Below are 19,216 nucleotides of genomic sequence, written 5' to 3' on the forward strand. Positions count from 1 at the left end.
AAGAACGTCATCAGTGCGTGCAGAGTTCACGAGGACGGTTTCCTGTTACGTATATATATGCATACGTAGACGCGCAATTTATTTATCTATTTTCTAATTTATTCGAACACAACCAATATACAGAGAGCGGAGTACCAATGTGACAAATGAAGACAAATAGTACAGACAGTCCATGTAAAACAGACCAAGAGAGAAACAAAACAACAATCAAAAAAAGATGCTATACTTGAGGGTTTACTTTATGGAAAAATTATTTTTTAAGTGCAGAGTGTGTCCTTTGGGCCTTGCCTTTAAGGCTAAATTTCAAGTTGTTCATATAATGAGTGAAACAGCCATAAAATCTGTTAGAGTTTTGTTTTACGTGTGAAAATTTGCTGGTATGGATGTGATATTTTTCAAACATTAAAAATAAATTAACAACAAATAATATATTTTTATCTATCTATTCTAAACAACATAAATTTGTCCTGTAAAGAGATGCCAATACATGATTTATGAAAAAAGTTCATCATATCAATCCAGAAGACTCTTATAAGGGAGCAGTTCCTAAAGAGATGCATCACTGTTTCATTATGTTTCCACAAAATGTACATAAAATATCCAGTTTCAGTTTCTCTCTGGTTTAAGAACATCTTCACAGTGTGAAGTAGACACCGCATTGAGCCGGTCCGCCCGATGCAATAATATACATTGAGATACTGATAGGCGCAAAAAATAACGTAATTTTGTCTGATAATTATAAATGTTAAACACTCCATGTACGTTAGGGTGCAGCTATCAAACCAGCGTATTTTCTGATGTTTTTTATGAGTGTTTACTGCTACTAAAGTTTGTAACACTGTTACTGTGATGATAAATGTCTATAATAACCAGATCCTGTATTACAGTATTATCTGCAAATTCTGTTTTCAAAATGTTGTGATGGCCAAATACAATAAAACATAATTGTTCATCTTACCTGTGAAAGGTAAGCCCATGTGATGCAGCTTCGACTGTAAAACGGTTTGAACATCTTCAGCAGCGACAGTGATGCAGCTCTGTGTTTATGTTTGCCACATCCAATATGGCGCCGACGTTGACGTACGTGCTCAGTGTATGGCAGGACGTTTTAACATAAAATCCATTTCACCACTTTACAGTCCAGATATCTGAAATTGATTTATGACTAGACGTATTAGTAAATTAAGATATCCCTAATTATATTTTGGCTAGACAAAATACCTATTTGAGATATCTCTAATTACATTCTGACTAGTAGAAATGACGTCAGATTTAGTATTGAGTTGTATGGAGGCTTCAATTCAAGATACAGTGTATCATAAAAGTGAGTACACCCCTCACATTTCTGCAGATATTTAAGTATCTTTTCATGGGAAAACACTGACAAAATGACTTTGACACAAAGAAAAGTAATCAGTGTGCAGCTTATATAACAGTGTAAATTTTTGTAACAGTGTAAATCACTTTTGTAATACACTGTAGCTACAATGAATTACTGACTCACTGAAACATATTTCAGATATCTACAATTAAATGATAAATAGTCAGTTAATTCCAAATATCTGACTAGTCATAACTCTAAAGATATCTTGAATAACACTGTAATTCAAGATATTTTAAATGTATTTTTAGATAGGAGATATATAGTTTTGACTAGTGCATATTAAATTCTAGATATCTTGAAAGCAAACGACTAGACAAATTAAATTAGAGATATCTAGAACTGTAATTTTGACTAGTCAAAATTCCCTTTAACATATCTCCAAATGAATTAGAGATGTCTTGAATTAGACGGCATTTTCTTACAATTTTGTCCAGAACGGCCAGCACTATTGCAGCCAATGATTCTACACTACAGGCAATTATTTGGAAAGCTCAGTACAGCACAAGGGGGCTTATACGCAATCTCTTAATTCAGATATTTAAAAATGTAATTTTGACTAGTCATAATTACGTTTGAGAGATCCTGAATTGTAATTACGGATGTGTGACCCATCAAATGATGAATCCGGTGACGTCATTTGACATATCTTGAAAGGAATTTTGGCTTGTCAGAATGTAAATGCAGGTATCTTAAATTACCATTCTGGATAGTAAAAATGTAGTTTTGTGTAGTCAAAATGCATTTTTAGATATCAGAAATGTAATTACAGAGAGTCAGACGAAACAGATTTTATGTTAAAATGGGCTGCCATAGTCTCGGGGTTGTTTCCTGTATTGAACAAGAACATCGATGACACAAGAAGCAGCCAATCAAAGTGACTGAGCATATCCGCGCTTCCTAGAAATTGCCTAGAAAGTGTTAAGAGGATGAATGTATGAACATTTTAAATAAAATCAAACAGATTTCACAATTTTCCAAAAACGTGTCTGAAAATAATGTTGGAAAAAAGTTTGAAATGTTTCCAAAAACATTAAAAACTGTGTGAAAAACATTCATAAGAAAGCAACAGGTAAAAAATGTGCAGGTGTGTTCCAGGTGTCAGAGACGTCAGCAGGTGAGCGATGGCTTTAATGAACACACAAACACGCACGCAGAGCGCTCACATCTTTATTTCACAGCGTTCGTCTCCTCACGCTGAGCAACTTTCAGGAGCAATGCAACATCTGACAGCAGCCTGTCTGCGAGCACTGAAGAACAACTCTTTGGCATCAGTAATCGATCAGCGACTCAACGATGAAGCCAAATATTTGATTTCACGTTTTTAATGCTGAGAAGCGGTTTTTAAAGCCTCAATGAAAATAAATCCATAATGGAAACAATCATTGGTCGCAGCCGATTTGGCATGAAGCACTTTTTGGCTTAAAGAAGAAAATCAGCTGTCCACACAGACTGTAGATAAAAGACGGACAAAGGCACGTCACCCGCTCTGAAGCTTCAGCTTTAGTGTTTTAGCTGCTGCCATGTTGGCTTTGTGTTTCCAGAGGTCGCCACGTTTAGACAAGAGGGTGGAGAAGAAAGATCAAATCCTGGAATTTCATTCGCTGACTCAGGCAGCTGTAGTTGCTAGCTGTCTGCTAGGCTTCACCTCAGCTAACTGGAGTCCCTGAACTGGACCTCTGGACCGAGTTTGTGCTGTTGGAGCGTTTTGGAGCATTTTTAATGCAATTATCTGACCAATAATATGGCTGCTGTGTGCTTCATTGGACTAACAGACCATCCAAGAAGGCAGAGCTCCAGTTTGCTGAGTGAAATTCTGGGATTTTGATTGGATGTTACTGATTAACATGTACCAGTATGAGTGATGCTCCCATACAGTCTGTGGATGCTAGCCAAGCTAGCTAGAGACTTTTGTCCCCAAAATATAAATAAAAAACTTTATTGGAAAGTGTATTAACTGCTAATGAATCAGATCAAGGCCGATCTAGGATCCAGGTGAAGAACCTTGCTTAATGTATTACCGTTATTGTGTTTATAGTTGATTATCAGAGTGAGGGCGGAGCCTCAAGGACCCCACCTGCTGGGTTCAGGTGAGGCAAAGCAGCTTCAGACTTCTCGGTGCTGGTTGCTCTGTGTCCACCTCCTCCTCGTCCCTCAGATGTCGGGCAGCATCTCATCGTAGTCCATTATGCTCAGTTCGTGTCTCCTCTGCTGGACGGCGGGTGTCAGGTCTGCAGTGGCCACGCTTGGGGCTGCCGCTCGGCTCGGCTCCGTCTGAGGACTCCCTGTGAGGAGCATGGCCTCCTCCACTTCCTGACCCAGTGGAGGGCTCTCTGACTGGACCTTCACTACCTCTTCCTGGTCTTCTTCCTCCTCCTCCTCCTCCTCCTCCTCCTGGCGCTGATCCGTGGGTCCGAACAGCCGCCGAGCTTGCTGCTCCAGGAAGGAGCCGACAGCCAGTGGGGAGTCGATGGGGGAGAGTGAGAGAGAGATGGGAGATGTGGAGAGGGCCTCCATTGCTCCATTCACAATCCCGACAGCAGAAGAAGAGAGGGGGCAGGACTCTGGGCTGCCCTGAGCGTCAGGTAAGGTGTCGCCATCTGAGCTGAAGGAGAGAAAGACGACATGAAAAGCTCAGATGTGTTTTTATGCAGATGACACTTTATTTATTTCTCCTCCTCTTTGATGAACACTTTGATTCTTGTTTTACTCGTTTAACATCGGAGCTAAAGAGAAAAATAAAAAGGCTTTTCTCAAACAGCTAAAGGGTTTTCTGTTTTTTTTTTTATGAAACTCAAGTTTAGCCATCTGTGTTTGACATGTCAGAATGAACCGCCTCCACAAAGCGTTGTTTCTATTGTCATATTTACTCCGAGCTATGTGAATCGGCCCCTGTTAACCTCCACATCAGAATCATTAAACAGTCTAACTAGCACTGATGAACACAATGATAAGGAAATTCTCCCTGGAAACCGAGTGAAACTCAACTGAACTTGTTGGCAGTACAGTTACGCACAACAACATTAACACCAGCAGGAACTGACGTGGCAAAATGAACGCGGAAAAATAGAATTGTTTCCATCAACGTTAACTGACAATTTAAAAAAATGCATAAAGTAAAGAAACCTTCTACAACAGCAGTTCTTCATGCAGGCCTGCGTCGCCCCCTGGGGGGGGGAGCACAAATCTTTCTCCATCGCCGCCTCTTTGTGGGCGAGGTATCATTTCTGTACGTCGGAGATTAAAGGACGCCGTGATGGCCGGCCGCAGTAACGTGCGTCTGCACTGAGGAGCTTTCATCTGTTTCTTAACGTCGCGTCCTCAGAACACCAGGGTTTACCTGTTAATGTCCTGCCGCTGGCCGTGTGGGTTAGCCCCGCCTCCCGCATGTGTGTCCAGGTGGATCTGACTGTACAGGTGAAGCATCTCGGTCTGCAGCGTAAGATTAACGCTCCTCAGAGCGGCACAGCGGCTGTCTGAGGCTGACAGCTCCGCTCTGAAACCAACAAACACAGTCTGAACACTTACTGACAGCTGCAGTAACATACCCTCGTGTAAATAACAGCAACTAGAATTTCATATGTTTACCCTAGATATTTATGTATTTTTATCTTGTGTGAAATGATGTCTGAATTACATACTTTATTCTTATTTATATATTTTATAATGTGTGAATTACTTATTTTTACCACTTACTTTCAGCTGCAGGTACAAAATACATTTCACTGTGCATTGTACTGTGTATAACTGCACGTGACAAATAAACCTTATCTTATCCAAGGTTTTAACAGGTCAAAGGTGAAGCTGGACTCTGACCTGTTTTGGTTCTTGGTGTCTTCCAGGAGTTTCTTCTGGTTCAGGAGCAGCTGATCTTTCTTGACCAGCTGGCTCTCCAGTTCTGTGATCCTATGATTGGCCGCTTCCAGCTTCTGTCTGTGCTGGACGTCGCTATCCTTCAGCCTCAGGTATTCCTTACCGACACTGCACTGCAGCATGGACGCCTCCTAACACACAGCAGAGGATGTTCAGAAATCCTGATGGCATGATTTTCCATAGCATTAAAAGCAGAAACTCCTTCCATTTAAACCGAGGTCATGTGTTGTAGTGCATTACACTAAAATATCAGCAGAGGGCAGTATGTACAGGTGAAGAGCTGAGCTCAGCGAGCTGTTGAAGTCACCTGGCTCCAGTCCTGCTGATGAAGGTGAGCTGTGAACCGGAGCTGTTCACAAGCGTGTGACATCACAGTGGCCATTGTTACGGCCCTGGCCGTATGTCTGTTGTTTCGGTGTCTGTTTTTAAAAGGCAGTCCATGAAAGCTACTAGAGGGGCAGCAGCTGAGTGCATAACAGTCCTGGCCTCAGTCTTCAAAACCTGTGTTTTTCACGTCTAAATACTTTCTTTTGTGAAGCAGAAGCTGAACTTTGACGGCACATGCAAGTGCTCGCCAGCTGTCGCACTTCGCTCAGTGCAGGAGGAAACTGTTATTCTGCCCAAGCCTTAGAAAATGAAGGGTTTCAGAGCACAGCACAGCGCATGTCGCTTTCCATGAGGTCATCCATCTCGAATCATCAAATTCTTCTGCTCAGCCACCTCTGATTTGCCTGAAAATGCTATGGTCTGAAGTCTGGATGTATGTAATGACTGCAGTTAAATTTTAGCTTCATATATCAAAAACTTTAAGATATATTTTCCTGAGAATGTTTTTGGTCGGTCGACGCGCTGCAGCCATTTTTGAACATCCCAAAAAAACATTAAAGATAAAAGCCTCTCTTTCCATGCCTCTGAGCATAACTTAACCTCAATCAGCAAACCCCTCCTGGGCATGCCTACAAAGTGGGTCTTGAAACTGAAAAACTCAGTGCAGAGCCCTCAAGCTCCCAGGCCTCTGGTAGAGGACCCGAGCTTGGAGGACAAAGAGCGCCAACTGGGCCCAAAATCCGGGATGAAGGTGAGGTTCTTTTTAAATATTTTTCCAGCATTGTTCTTTAAGGAAACATCTTAAAATTCCATTAAAACTGGTGGAGCTCAGTCCTTCAGCTGTGCTCCTGTGGCTCTGTGAGCGTGGAGGCTCAGAGGTCTGCAGAAACCACCATCTGCAGGTCGGTGCTGAGATTTGATCACCAGAAAATTCTTAAACAGTCCAAACCTGCTGAATGTTTCACACACATTAAAATCACATTTCCATCCAACCTCAGGCTGATGTTCCTTGGACATGACTCCATGGACCAAATCCACATAAACCTCTTTAAAAACAGCAATTTTCTTTTCATATTAGATCCAAAATTAGTGATAATGTTCCCAACATGAATGTCTGAAATATTTATGCACAGCAGCTTATATTAGATTAGATTATAGCAGATTCTAATCTAAGGTTCACTGGTTTTCTGCTGTCATGGTAAATCTGAGACCACCAGGTGGGATTTTTTTTTTTTGTTTTTAATTTGATGAATGAAGATGGAAGGACCCAAACAGCATCGTCCACTGTATATAGACTGCCATTATGTGGGGTGGAGGGTCCCGGCTCTGAGGGGGGTTCTCTGAGTGTGTGTGTGTGTGTGTGTGAGAGAGAGAGAGACGCTGAATGGAGCTCGTGTTTGGGTCTTACGGTGCAACGCTGCGTCCCTCCCCCCTCCAGCTGCTCTCTCAGAGCTCCGTTGGTTTCTTTGAGCAGGACGAGTTGCTGGTTCAGCAGGAACATCTGCTGCTGCAGCTGCTCGCTGCTGCACAGCTGGAAACACAGAGGCACAAAAACATCTGTACAGCAGGAACAGGGTTAGAGGAGCTGCTTCAGGACTTCAGGTGTTTCTACCCCGTGGTTTTAAACCTCAGAACACAGGGGTCTAGCCAGAAAAAAATTTCAGCCTGGCTCGTTTAGCGCTGGGGGGTAGCAGCATTAGTACGTCGGAGTACAGCTTGCTAATACACACACACACACACACACACACACACACATATATACAGGAGATATATATATATATATATATATATATATATATATATATATATATATATATATACACAGGATACTTTTTTTCCTCAAATAAACAGGTTCATCTATTGATTCCATCAGCCAATCAAGAGTCTCATTACCTTGAGTGACAGCTGGGTCAGCAGGTGTTCAGCATTATATGCCTTGTTATTGGCTTTCTGAAGCTCCGCCTCCAGATCTCTCAGCCTGTTCTGACACTCCTGAAGCTCACCCTGGAGCAACCAATTAGAGCACAGATGCTTTAATAACACCAATCAGAATGGGACATAAAGCTCTTTGCTGATGATGTAGTGTTTTCTGTGTGTGTGTGTGTGTCAGAGTGTGAGTAAAGGCCTTTACACACTGGAAGCGTAAAATATGTGCAAATATTTCATGCATTAAAAGTATTTTTCGGACTGTTCTTAATGCAGCCGTTCACACCGACTGCGTCATTTCACAGGACAAATTTGCGGCATTTATTTTTTTGGATCAACTTCAATTTTTCTGACATGTCTCCTGCAAACAAACAAATCTGACCAATCAGACCACTGCATTTGGCAATGTGAGGTCATATTTCAAAACTTGCACCGATATGCTGAATATACAGTGATGTGGGAACAGTAAAATTATATTAGACGCTGCTGCAAGTCAATTGAGCCACTAAATTTATTTCTTGGCTGGAGTTGGCTGAACCCAGAATCTCCTCTTGTTTAGAAACATCAGGAAATCACCACATCGTTGCTTGATGTCAACTTCAGTTCTTTTCACAGCGCATTTTATGAGGACAAATTATTCACAAAAATGCAGCGTGTTCAGTGTGTATAGTTTACACGACAAGTTTACAACTGAACGATTCAGAATTTCATGTTGTTTTGTTTCGCAACGCATTCGGTGTGTAATGGCCTTCAGAGTGTGTCTGAGTGAGTGAGTGTATGTGTGTGTGTGTGTGTGTGTGTGTGTGTGTGTGTGTGTGTGTGTGTGTGTGTGTGTGTGTGTGAGACCTGCAGTCTCTGGCTCTCTCTCTGCTCATCTCGATGCAGCTGCAGCAGCTGTGCGATGTGTGTGTGCAGCTGCTTGTTCTGTGTGTGCGTTTCCTGCTGCAGCACAGAGTACCGCCGCTGCTCCTCGTCCAGACTCGACCTCAGACTCCGAATCTCGTCGTCCTGAACGCCGAGCTGAGACTTCTGCACCCGGAGGAGTGAGGGAGCAGTGACGGGGGAGAAAGGGACGTAAAGAACAAAAGACACAAAAAGACAAAAATAAATGAGAGGACGGACAGAAGACAGTGTGGATGGTGGTCAGCGTCATTATGGGATAGGGTTGACGTGCGTGTTACCATGGCAGCGCTCTGCTCCTCTAGCGCCGTGGCGTTGATGACTCTCCGCAGCAGCCGGCGGTTTCGGATGGCGTGCTGCTGCCGCTTGAAGCGCTCGTACTGCAGCTGACTGTGGACGAGCAGCAGCTGGTTCCTCAGAGACTGAAGCTCCTCCTCCTGGGAGGGGCCTGACAGACAGACACACACGATTAACCCGATCACAACAACAAGCCGCAACCTGCCGCACATCCTGAGAAAAGGCAGACGGCAGCTGAACAGGCGAGTTGCTATGGAAACTGACTCATTCCAGTTGTTTTGATCTGTTCGGTGTTAAGCCGGCAGCTTCCCACACAAATGAGTTCCCCGGCCCTAAGTCCCGGGTCCAGACCCTGCTGTCCACTTCCAGTTCTGAACTTCTCAGCCTTTTGTGCTTTACGATGCCTGACGTGCTCACTGGTGCCAGAACCAGTGAGCAAATCCTTCAGTGTGGTTAGTAAGGTCAGCACTTCCACTCATCAACAAACAAATTTAAGAGAAATTGGACACCTCAGTCAAATCGTGCACGTGCAGGCACTGGAGTCCAAAAGCTTCTGAAAAGCTGAACATGGAACACATTTGGACAAAAACAGAACTGTTTCGGTTCTCCTTCGTGGGGTGCTGGGCTTTCGATAAAAAGACCGGGAGGTGGGCTGTTCCTGGTTCCCAGAACCAGAACCAGTGCAGATCCCAGCGGGAATCATTTCCACATCAGCATCGTGATGTGAAAACCAAATCAAACCGTGTGAGACTCTTAGTGTTTCTGCACTCATCTGCTGAACTTCAGCAGAAGCTCAAGCAGCTCAGAGTTGCTCAGAGCTGAAGCACCTGAGTTGGTTCTGCAGCTCCCAGAATAAAAAAAAAAGGAAAGGAAAACAGATCAGCTCTGAAGCTCGTCAGCGATGCCTGCCGGATGGATGTACCACCTGTTTCATCCTGAGACATCACAGCAGCTCCAACCTACGTCTGAACCAAACATGCTACACCTAAACCCAGGACAGGTGAACCAAACTACAAGAAGAAGTCAGCTTATAATTCCAGTCTTCATATATTTAGACCAACAAAGCATAAAACCTGAGAGTCATTTTATAGAAAACTGGGGCTAACATGAAGATTTAAAGTTTACAGCATCATTTGCACATCAGGTTAATCAGATTAATTAAATTGATGAGGTGAGTCTGAGTTAGTTTCAGGTACCTTTGCTTTTCATGCTCTGCTGTTTACCTCCAAAATGACTCCGATCCACTGATTTATTCCCAGCTGACAACCTGTGAAAACCACAGAAGAAGAACGAGGAAACGCACATTAACATATTCTATTTCCAACAGCTGAACATCAAACTGGTCTCTACAGATGATTTATATGCGGACGTTTAAAATTATACTGGTACAATTTCAAAGACAGAACTAAATAACACTGTTTACATGGACCTCACTCTCCCTCAGAGGGGAGACTCGGCTCTGGGCCAATAATCAGGAACACCTCAAAGAACGAGCTGGAATAATAATAATCAGCCGTTTGAAGGTACACATTAATTTAATGTTTAAATTGCGTGAGATAAAAGATGGTAAAGTTTGTTGTTGCCACCTGCTGCAGGTAACTCTGAGGCTCCTACAAGTTTCAAAGAAACTGAACCAAGAAAGCTGCAAACCAGCTGATCCTAAATGCAACCTCTGACCTCTGGACGTCTGACACGCGTCACCCCTCAGCCTGAAAATCTCAGATGAAAACTTCCTGCGTCTCACCTCCTGCTGAGGTGTACATGGGCATCGTGTCCATGGATGATCAGCTGGTCCAGAACCTTCAGAGGAGAGACAGAGGTCGCAGCCCCCTCCTCTCTGTTCTCTCCTTTCACTCCTCCCTCCTTCTTCTCCAGCACTTCCTGCAGGACACAGCAGGTTACTGAGCATGCTCACTTTAAAACCCTCCTGTGCTTCAGTCCACAAGTTTACCTGCGTCTTCTTTTCGATGAACAGCATGGCAGCTCGAGGCAGAGCGAACTCAAACAGCGGCTCGTACGGAAGGGCGGGACTACAGTCAGAGTGGGCGGGGTCACCTTCCTCAGAGCTGGGGCGAGGAGGAGTGAAGCAGGGAGCAGGGGGGAAGTCTGAGGCAGAAAAAGCACGACTGGGGGTTGAGGTGAAGAGGCGGGGCTGAGAAGAAGAGGAGGAAGAGGAGGGAGGAGGCTGCTGGGACTCCTCAGGGTTAAGATCTGGAGACAAACAGATGATAAACATCTGCATCTGCAGTGACATCACCAAGATTGATCAACTGATCAGCTCACCCTCACTGTTGCTGTTAATGACATCATATAGGCCTCTCTCATCCTTTTCTGTGATTGGCTGAAAGGTTGACCCCTCACCATCTGTGAGCATCTTTACCTGTGAGGAGACAAAGCCACACTCATCCTTCTGCTCTTTCACAATAAAAGCCTCCCAGTGACAAGAACTCACCTGATCGTTTACCTGCAGTCCAGATCTCACGTGGCTGCTGTTGCCAGGTTTATCTTCAGCAAGTGAGCTCACGGGAACGGAGCCTGATGAGGGCCATTTCTCACCTGCAAGCACGCGCACGCACACACACAGACAGAGCTTTATTATTCTGGAGCTACACACACACACACACACACACACACACACACACACACACACACACACACACACACACCTGCCCACATACACATAAAAGTCATCTCACCTGAGACACAGGTGCTCCGGCTCAGTGAGTGGGCGGAGCCTAAAGCAGATTGTTCAAGAGGGGGAGTCGACAAACCACACTGTATGGCAGGGCTCCATGTGACATCATTAGCCTGCACAGGAAGTGTTGGTGTGAGCTCATCTGGTGGACAGAGCGACAGACAGGTGAGTTACCTGCATGTAGGCAGTGTTCAGGTTCAGCTGAGGCAGATGTCCGGATGGTGAAGGATAGATTGAACTTCCTGTGAGCGAACACAAACTTTGACCTTTGTTACAAACTGCACAATCGAATCTTAATAAAGTGATAACTGTGCTGTGAGCTGGACAGGACATCATAATGTTGATAAACTCTAACATTGCTGTTACTCACCTGAGCTGCTGACAGCATCTGTGATTTGAGGACTGCAAGTGAGGTCCAGGTGAGGGAGGAGAGACAGCGGGGGAGGTCTGAGCAAAGAGGAGGATGAGGAGTCCTCCTCACAGGAAGACTCCAGAGGATCCAGGGACACTCGGGAGCACTCGATCACAATATCGTGGACTTCGTAACACCTCCACCTGAGCGGGAGGAAGGGAAAGTCATGGTCTGAGCTCTTAAGGAAGCTGCTCCCATGTTTCTACCATCAGCTACTCCTGCTCACTGATAGCTTCAGATAAAGTCCCAACATGCTGGAAAAGGCGTTCCACAGGGCTCAGTACTGGGTCTGCCATCTCCTGCGTGTAGGTTCTGTGGTTGTAGGTGGCCTTCTTCTTCTTCTTCTTCTTCAGCATGTAAGGACAGAACACTTGAAGCTGAAGTGGGCACCATACAGCTTCAAGTGTTCTGTCCTTACATGTTGCCCACTTCAGCTTCAGAAGAACTGCAGGCTCAGTACATGCAGTGGCTACAGCACCACAGTGTTTTCAGAATTTTGGTATCATAGTATCAGCTCTGGTGCTATCCCTAATTGGAATATTTGAAAAATCATGTTGATCCTCAATCCTGGGATGGTTGCTGAAGGAGACTCACTGGGTTTCATACACCTGTTGTTATTTAATCTATACATAAATAATATTGATTTTCCACCAAATTAGCGCTGTTATGTGCATTTCTATGCTGATGATATCATGTTGTATGTTATCACCAAACTGCCAAAGCAGCCTGACTTTCTTCAAACAAACAACTGCTTCGGATTACCTGGAGACCTCCCTGTTAAATTTAAAGCTTGCTCTAAATGTAAATAAAGATGAAATGTGTTTCATGGATGCTCTTAGTGCAGCTCACGCAGATCATGAGAGTGCCCCTGTTGACAATCCCTGAATAGAGGTGGAGTATGAGCCCACCATCTCTAAAAGACCCTGAGCATCTTTTTCTGCATGATGTTCTGTACTGTGATTGGTTGATGTCAGCTGACAGGCTTCCACTGGATGAAGGAAACTCTGATCTTAAACATTCTGAAAAAAATGAAGCTTCAGTAAACGCGTCCTGTGGGCGTGAGGTGGACTCAGGTGAAAATATTATTTTAAGAAAACAAAAACCCTATGTCAGTAATTTTGTGTTTCTATTATGTTTATTTATTTTGGATTGATCTCAGCAGTGTTTTCACTCTGTTAAAGGTCTGGACTGCTTTTTGTTTGAGATCACAGGAGCTTTAATTTCTCTTCTGTTACCAGCTCGATTTAGTAGCTGCTCCAGGAGCAAAGTTTGTTCTTCACCACAGAAACAGCTGAACAAACCGTTGATGAAGGTCATATGATGAGACTGGAAACTGCAGAACAGCTACTATGGTGGGAGCTGTTTTTCATACTGGTTAAAAAGGTTCAGCAGGTTCAAGTCTGGTTTCTATTTTTAAGCTCGACTCACCTGGACGGGTCCAGTTCGTAGTCCTGAGTCCCTGTAACGAGCTCTGGGTGAACCCGGACATGATCCAACATTGGCTGGTAAACAGACAGGACAGAAGAGTGTGAACTGCAACTGAGGGAACACCTGTATTCATGCATTCATCCGATCAGCCAATTGTGTCTCAGCATCCTGGAGACAGGTCAGGAGCTTCAGCAGCCTAACCTGGACTGACGCTGCAGATTAAGTGTTCAACTTAACTCTGCAGTAGCAAATTTCAAAACAATGCTTTATAGCTAACACTCCTCTCTCTCTGGTCAAACTGAACCAGACAACATTCAAAATTTTACCAATTTTATACTTTATTTTTTCCAGGCCAGCGTGTTACACTTTTTCCAGTCAGGAACTAATTATGGAAAACAAACAGCATCATTTGAAACTTCCTGGATTTTTTTTTTAACTTATCCTGTTCTGTTATCTATACAAAAAGATTCTGCAGGAAAAGGACCAAATTTTTGGTTTCCATTTGTAGTCGTCTGGTAGCCAAAGTTTTATTGGCCAGCAGCGTTTGATGAGGCTTCAGTACTACACAGGTAAACCGCCCATGTGGAGAGGAAGAAGGAGGGTGTTTACCAAATCATCTGACAGCTTCTTTTTTTAATTTGGTATTAAAAAGTGATCAGTATCCAAAAATGTATCTGCATTCATATTTACTCATTGGTTTCAGTGTGCTGGCCTCGGCGGGTCTGCACTGACCTTGACGACCTCCTGGAAGGTGTCCAGGTTCTCCTTCATGCTGTAGTGCAGCCGCAGGTAGGAGATGAAGTTGCAGGGGAACATTCCGTACAGGCGGTGGAACAGCGAGTACACACCTGCATGAAGGTGCACCATGTAGACCATGGGCACATGACCTGCACAAACCAATCAGAGCAGCACACTGACCAATCAGAAAGCACTGAAATATTTTTATATTTAAATACACATTTATTTAAATCCCCTTTCATTTAAGACAAAGAAAACAATAGACATATATATGTAAACGCCTCATTGAGCGGGTCGGCCCATTGCTGCAATACGTCAGTGCGTCCGCCATATTGGATGTGGCAGATCTGCCTTTTAAAGTAATAGAAGTAAATGGACTGAACTTCCTAAAGCGCCTTTCCACAAAGTTATTTAAGTTAATGCCTCATTCACACATTCTCTAATAATATTGTGGGAAACTGATAGGCACAAAAAATATTCTGATATTTATAAATGTTAAATACTCCACTACCAACATAGTTTTCTAATGTTTATATGTTTACATATGTGTGTTTACATATACTGGTGATAAATGTCTACAATAACCAGATCCTGACATGTAGAGATAACATCTGTAGGTTTACTCAGTTAAAAAAAATTATATATTTTTTCCAACAATCATCAATTTAAATAGTAATAATAACAGCAATATTTGAGACAAAAAATTAACACAATTTGCTTAACAAAATAATTTACTTCACTTTCTTTTAGCTGTGAAACTATAAACTTAAATTGTACATCCTTGTTTTATTATAAATAAATCACATTTCATGGTTAAAAGGGTTAAAACAGAGAGCTATTTCAAACATTTGTCAATCAATCAATTTGTATGGCAACAAATCACAACATAGTATAAATTGTAGTATAGTATAAATCGAGCCGCTCTCTCTCAGCTCTTTATCAGCTGCTTCCCTCTGAGATCCTCCAGAAAGCCACACGGGGTCCTCTACTCTTCTTCCTCTGTCCTCTACTCTTCTTCCTCTCTCTTTCCAGACTCTCCACCTTACCTGTGGCTCCACTGACTCTGGCTCTAAGATCGTCAGGTAATGAAGGCAAAGTATAGAAGGGGTCCAAGTAGAAACAAGGATGAAATATTATAGTCACAGTCCATTACAGGGTTGTGCATGTGTGTACAAATGCATATATGAAAGAGTGGGAGATGGTGGAAGGGGGTAGGAGTGACATGAGGTTTGAACATAACGAGGGACATGATGCCCCCAGCTGTATGAAGCAGAGTAGTCACAACACTGTGCAAAGGCAGGGGTTTGGTTAGCCGGATGAGCTGAGAACAGTCGACTGGTAAGGCTTCTAGAGGCTTCTTTGAGGTCTGAGATGTCCAGGTAGCCACAGCCTGAATTTATGGGTAAAATGTTGACATTATCTGACAATGTAATGCAAAATTCACAACTGATTCCTTCGCATTCAGAAAGTAAATAATATTTTCAGCAGAGAGTGGCACTGACTTATCCAATGTTTGCAGCCTAGTGATAAACCTGCCCTTTGAAGCTGAGCTGGGAAACGAGACTGAGTGAAGAGCTCCATCTCTGACCCTGACTGACCTGCTCTGTTAAAGTCCTCAGGTCTGAAATGCTCACTGCAGAGCATGGATGATGGCTAGCAGAAACCTTCTGAGAGCTGCTTCCCCCTGCTTTCACAGCCCTTTATCTTTGGGAAACCTGCACAGTATCAGAAACGCTGGCCAAGCACTTAACAATCAGAGTAGTTAGTTCGGGGTAATTCAGTTAAGTAAGACTGACTTTGTCATTGTTTGGAGGCTGGCTTCACCGTGCAATTCACAGTACCATCAGTGGGACTTCACAGTATTAACGTCAGCAAATTCTGTTCTCAAAATGTTAGAATGGCCAAATATGATAAAAAAACAATTATTTAGTCTTACCTGTGAAAGGTAATCCCATGTGATCTGGTTTCGATTGTAAAGTGGTTCGAAGAACTCCACGCAGCACAAGAGTGAGGCGTCTCTGTCATGTTATGTTTGCTGATTCTGCCACATCCAATATGGCGGCGACGCTGACGGACAACTTGGTGCTCAATGCGGCGTCTACGTATATGTCGGTGAGGAAAACTACACTACTGCAGTGGAAGACCTGAATGATAAGCCCTGCAGCGCCCCCTGCTGTGTGGGTGTTACCTGGGTTTTTGCAGCTTCGGGACGTGAGGCGCCCGAACACATCGAAGAAATCGTTGATGTGCTGCTTCCCAGCCTGAGGGATCATGGGTAAGAGAGTGACCAGGACCAGGACCCCCGTGATCAGGATGAGCACATCGCCATCTGTCTGAAAAACAGGAAGAAGAGCTTCCTAAAGTCAGTTTAAAGCAGCAGGTATCAGACCTGCGACCCTCCCCCTGCTGGAAGCATCAGGACTCATTCAGGCTTGGCAGCGAGGTCCTCACCCAGACCGTGCTCAGGGGTTGGGACCTGCTGTGCCTGCTCCGGGCGAGCTTGCTGGGTTTATCATCATAGGGGTCATAGTACTCTGTCCGAGGACCAGTTTGCCTTTGGGGAGCCTATGCCTACCAACAGCACAGCTCCTGGATCATTCAGCGACCACAGGAAGGTAGTAATTCATGGAGGAGGTCTAGGGGTCTTGGTCAGGAGTGAGCGGGGTTCTAGCCAGGAAAAATTCTCACCCCAGCTGTATCAGAGGACTGGATGACTGGGGTTGACCATTTGCTAATTGTGGTGATAGTGATCAGCTCCGACAGCGAACCGGTGAAATTCTCAGCCCGGTGCAACGATACCTCAGCCCGGCACAGCGACTCCCACACTTCAGGAGGCATCAGGTGGTTCAGCACCTGATGCCTCCGAAGTGAGGAGGATAAAATGACGAGGATGGGCGGAGTCCTGTGTGGTTTTCACAGCATCACTCTGAGCTGCACTAAAACTGTAAAACTGAACAATCTTTGAATGGATTTTGGTGCAGGAACAACAAAGCCCTCACTCTGGGAGTTGTGCGTGTGACCGTGTAAGTATGTGTGTTACCTTGAGGCAGCGCAGCAGGGAGGACAGCAGCGCCGAGCGGCTGATGAGATGAATCCATGGTGGCTGTTTCCTGATCAGGTGACCCAGCAGGGTGAGGGTGGCCAGTCTGGTCCCGGGTCGGCCCAGAGACTCGTTGAGCTTCTCCAGCAGCACCTGGTGGGCGAGGCCGACAGGTGTCAGAGACACAAAGAGAGCATTAGGGAGCAGGGGTTCAGGGAGGAGGCGCTGCTCACCTTGTGATGTGGCTCCCTGATGGAGGAGAGGAGGAGTGCGGCCTGAGATGATGACGAGTCCAGGTAAAAGTCCACTAGAGAGGAGAGGACGGTGCTCCCTTTGTCTGAGGGAAGAAACTACAGGTCAGAGCAGGAGGAGCACTGATTGGCTGTCACGGCTGATGTCAGACTGAACTGAAGTTTTAATATGGGAGCCTCTGCTAGCCGGCAGAAGAACTGCAGCTTCCAGTAGCTGCGGTCACACTTGTAAATGTCAGGTTGCAGGGTAGCTACATGCACGCAGGTGAGCTCACCTGTACTCAGCTGCTGGTTGACTGCAGCTCTCACTTGCTCTGCCTCCCGCAGCTCTGAACTGTCCAATGAGAGCAGGAGCTCACTGACACTCACCTGTTCCCTGGACATTATGGACACCTGCACACAGACATGAACGCATCACGAATGCTGACACACAAAGCTGAATGTCACAATAACGTTGCGCTGACGTCACTATATTACTTTCTTTGAGTGACATAGGAGTTGAAACTGTAATTAATCATTAACCCCGACCATAATCCTGCGCGACCTCTGACCTCACACCTGTTGTGTAACAGCTGATGTGACGTCACCGTTAGCCCTCTGTTAGCAGCTAATGCTAATCTAACCTGCTAACAAGCAGCTGAGCGGCCGGCCGCGGGGAGATGCAGCCCGTGGCGGCCCCGGAGAGGGGCCTCCGGTTCCCGCGCGGAGCAGCGAGCAACCGCTCAGACCGAACAGAGAGCCGCAGCAGCTCAGTTACCTTCAGACCCGCCGAGCCCAGCACGGTGCGGCCATCTTCAGTGGCTGCAGGCCCTGCCCACCGCGGCAGCCAATCACACACACAGGAGGCGTTCAGGACCTCACAGCAGGATGGGAAAAAGGACGTTTATTATTGTGCGTTCTCTTGCTTCTCTCATGCTCGGAAGCTTTGACCCAAACTCAGCCTGCGTGTGCATGTATTTTTCAAACACACACACACACACACACACACACACACACACACACACACACACACACACACACACACACACACACACACAATTTTTTTTTTGGACAAAATCAGTAATTAAGATTACATTTTCTTAGTTTTATTTCGCTACAATAAAATAAATGTTAAAATTCAATTTGTTGCACAACGAGTGCAACAAACAACACAACAGCTAACACATCCCAATTATTTAATTTTTGAAGATGAACATTATGGAGAGGTTAAATGAATTTTGGATAGCGGCAGCATCAGTGACACTAAAATAAAGAAGGTATAAAAGTGACGCGCTCACTGCTTGTATTTAAAAACTGACAGCCGGCTTCAACAAAATCAGAAACACATTTGCATAAATAAATGACTGTAAAGAACAACAGTTTAAGTTTATCATCTGCCTCCTCTTCATCGGACCTGCAGCCTCTCGTCCACCGTCCTCTCTGCTCCTCCTCAGCATTGTTACTGTGATATTTTGCACCTGCAGCGAGAGAGGTGCAGGAACAACAAAGCCCTCAATCTGGGAGTTGTGTGTGTGACCGTGTGAGTACCTCAACCTCAAAGAGTTGCTTCAGACTACTTCTGGAGTTGGTTTAGGTCTTTGAGTATTTTCAGTAAAATGCTGCACATTTTTACCTGCTGCACACCTGTGTGGCTCCTGTGTGTGCGGGAGGAAGACTCCCCTCCTCTGACAGACAAAGTGCACTCTGCTTCTGACTTCCACAGTTGGAAAGATCTGAAATGATAATTTTTTTTAGATTATAGTTAGGGGTTTTTAAATTGTGCACAGAGTAGTTTGTATAATTTTCTTGTGTTTATCAACCTCGTGTCTTATATTTTGGTTGTGGGTTTGTAATGTGTGTGAATTTGCTGCTGCAGCTAACACAATAAACTGCTGCTCTATCTTTTTGTAATACATTGTAAACCTGCAGACAGTCTCTCCTGGGACTCCAACATCCTGACTGGCCCCCG

General features: G+C 44.6%; 1 protein-coding gene across 4 annotated transcripts; it reads right to left on the bottom strand.

The window, feature by feature from the left end:
* Window positions 1-2,537: 2,537 nt before the first annotated feature.
* Window positions 2,538-18,109, bottom strand: tsc1a (TSC complex subunit 1a). Of its 4 annotated transcripts, none has more exons than XM_030723580.1 (21): window positions 18,026-18,109; window positions 17,544-17,661; window positions 17,251-17,354; window positions 17,018-17,170; window positions 16,166-16,310; window positions 13,972-14,126; window positions 13,240-13,313; window positions 11,770-11,954; window positions 11,401-11,541; window positions 11,169-11,260; window positions 10,988-11,084; window positions 10,656-10,915; window positions 10,449-10,585; window positions 9,901-9,971; window positions 8,689-8,855; window positions 8,354-8,536; window positions 7,475-7,585; window positions 6,990-7,112; window positions 5,198-5,385; window positions 4,722-4,877; window positions 2,538-3,986 (listed from the first exon to the last, which is right to left on the bottom strand). In XM_030723580.1, the coding sequence occupies exons 2-21, from the start codon at window positions 17,650-17,652 to the stop codon at window positions 3,536-3,538; spliced, it is 3,102 nt and encodes a 1,033-aa protein (XP_030579440.1). In that variant the 5' UTR covers window positions 17,653-17,661; window positions 18,026-18,109; the 3' UTR covers window positions 2,538-3,535. The 4 variants fall into 4 exon arrangements, with proteins under 4 accessions (XP_030579440.1, XP_030579441.1, XP_030579438.1 ...); XM_030723581.1 differs by having other exon boundaries at window positions 9,928-9,971; window positions 11,157-11,260; XM_030723578.1 differs by having other exon boundaries at window positions 11,157-11,260.
* Window positions 18,110-19,216: the final 1,107 nt, after the last annotated feature.

This window comes from Archocentrus centrarchus, unplaced genomic scaffold, assembly GCF_007364275.1.
Source record: "Archocentrus centrarchus isolate MPI-CPG fArcCen1 unplaced genomic scaffold, fArcCen1 scaffold_26_ctg1, whole genome shotgun sequence".
Taxonomy (NCBI): Eukaryota; Metazoa; Chordata; class Actinopteri; order Cichliformes; family Cichlidae; genus Archocentrus; species Archocentrus centrarchus.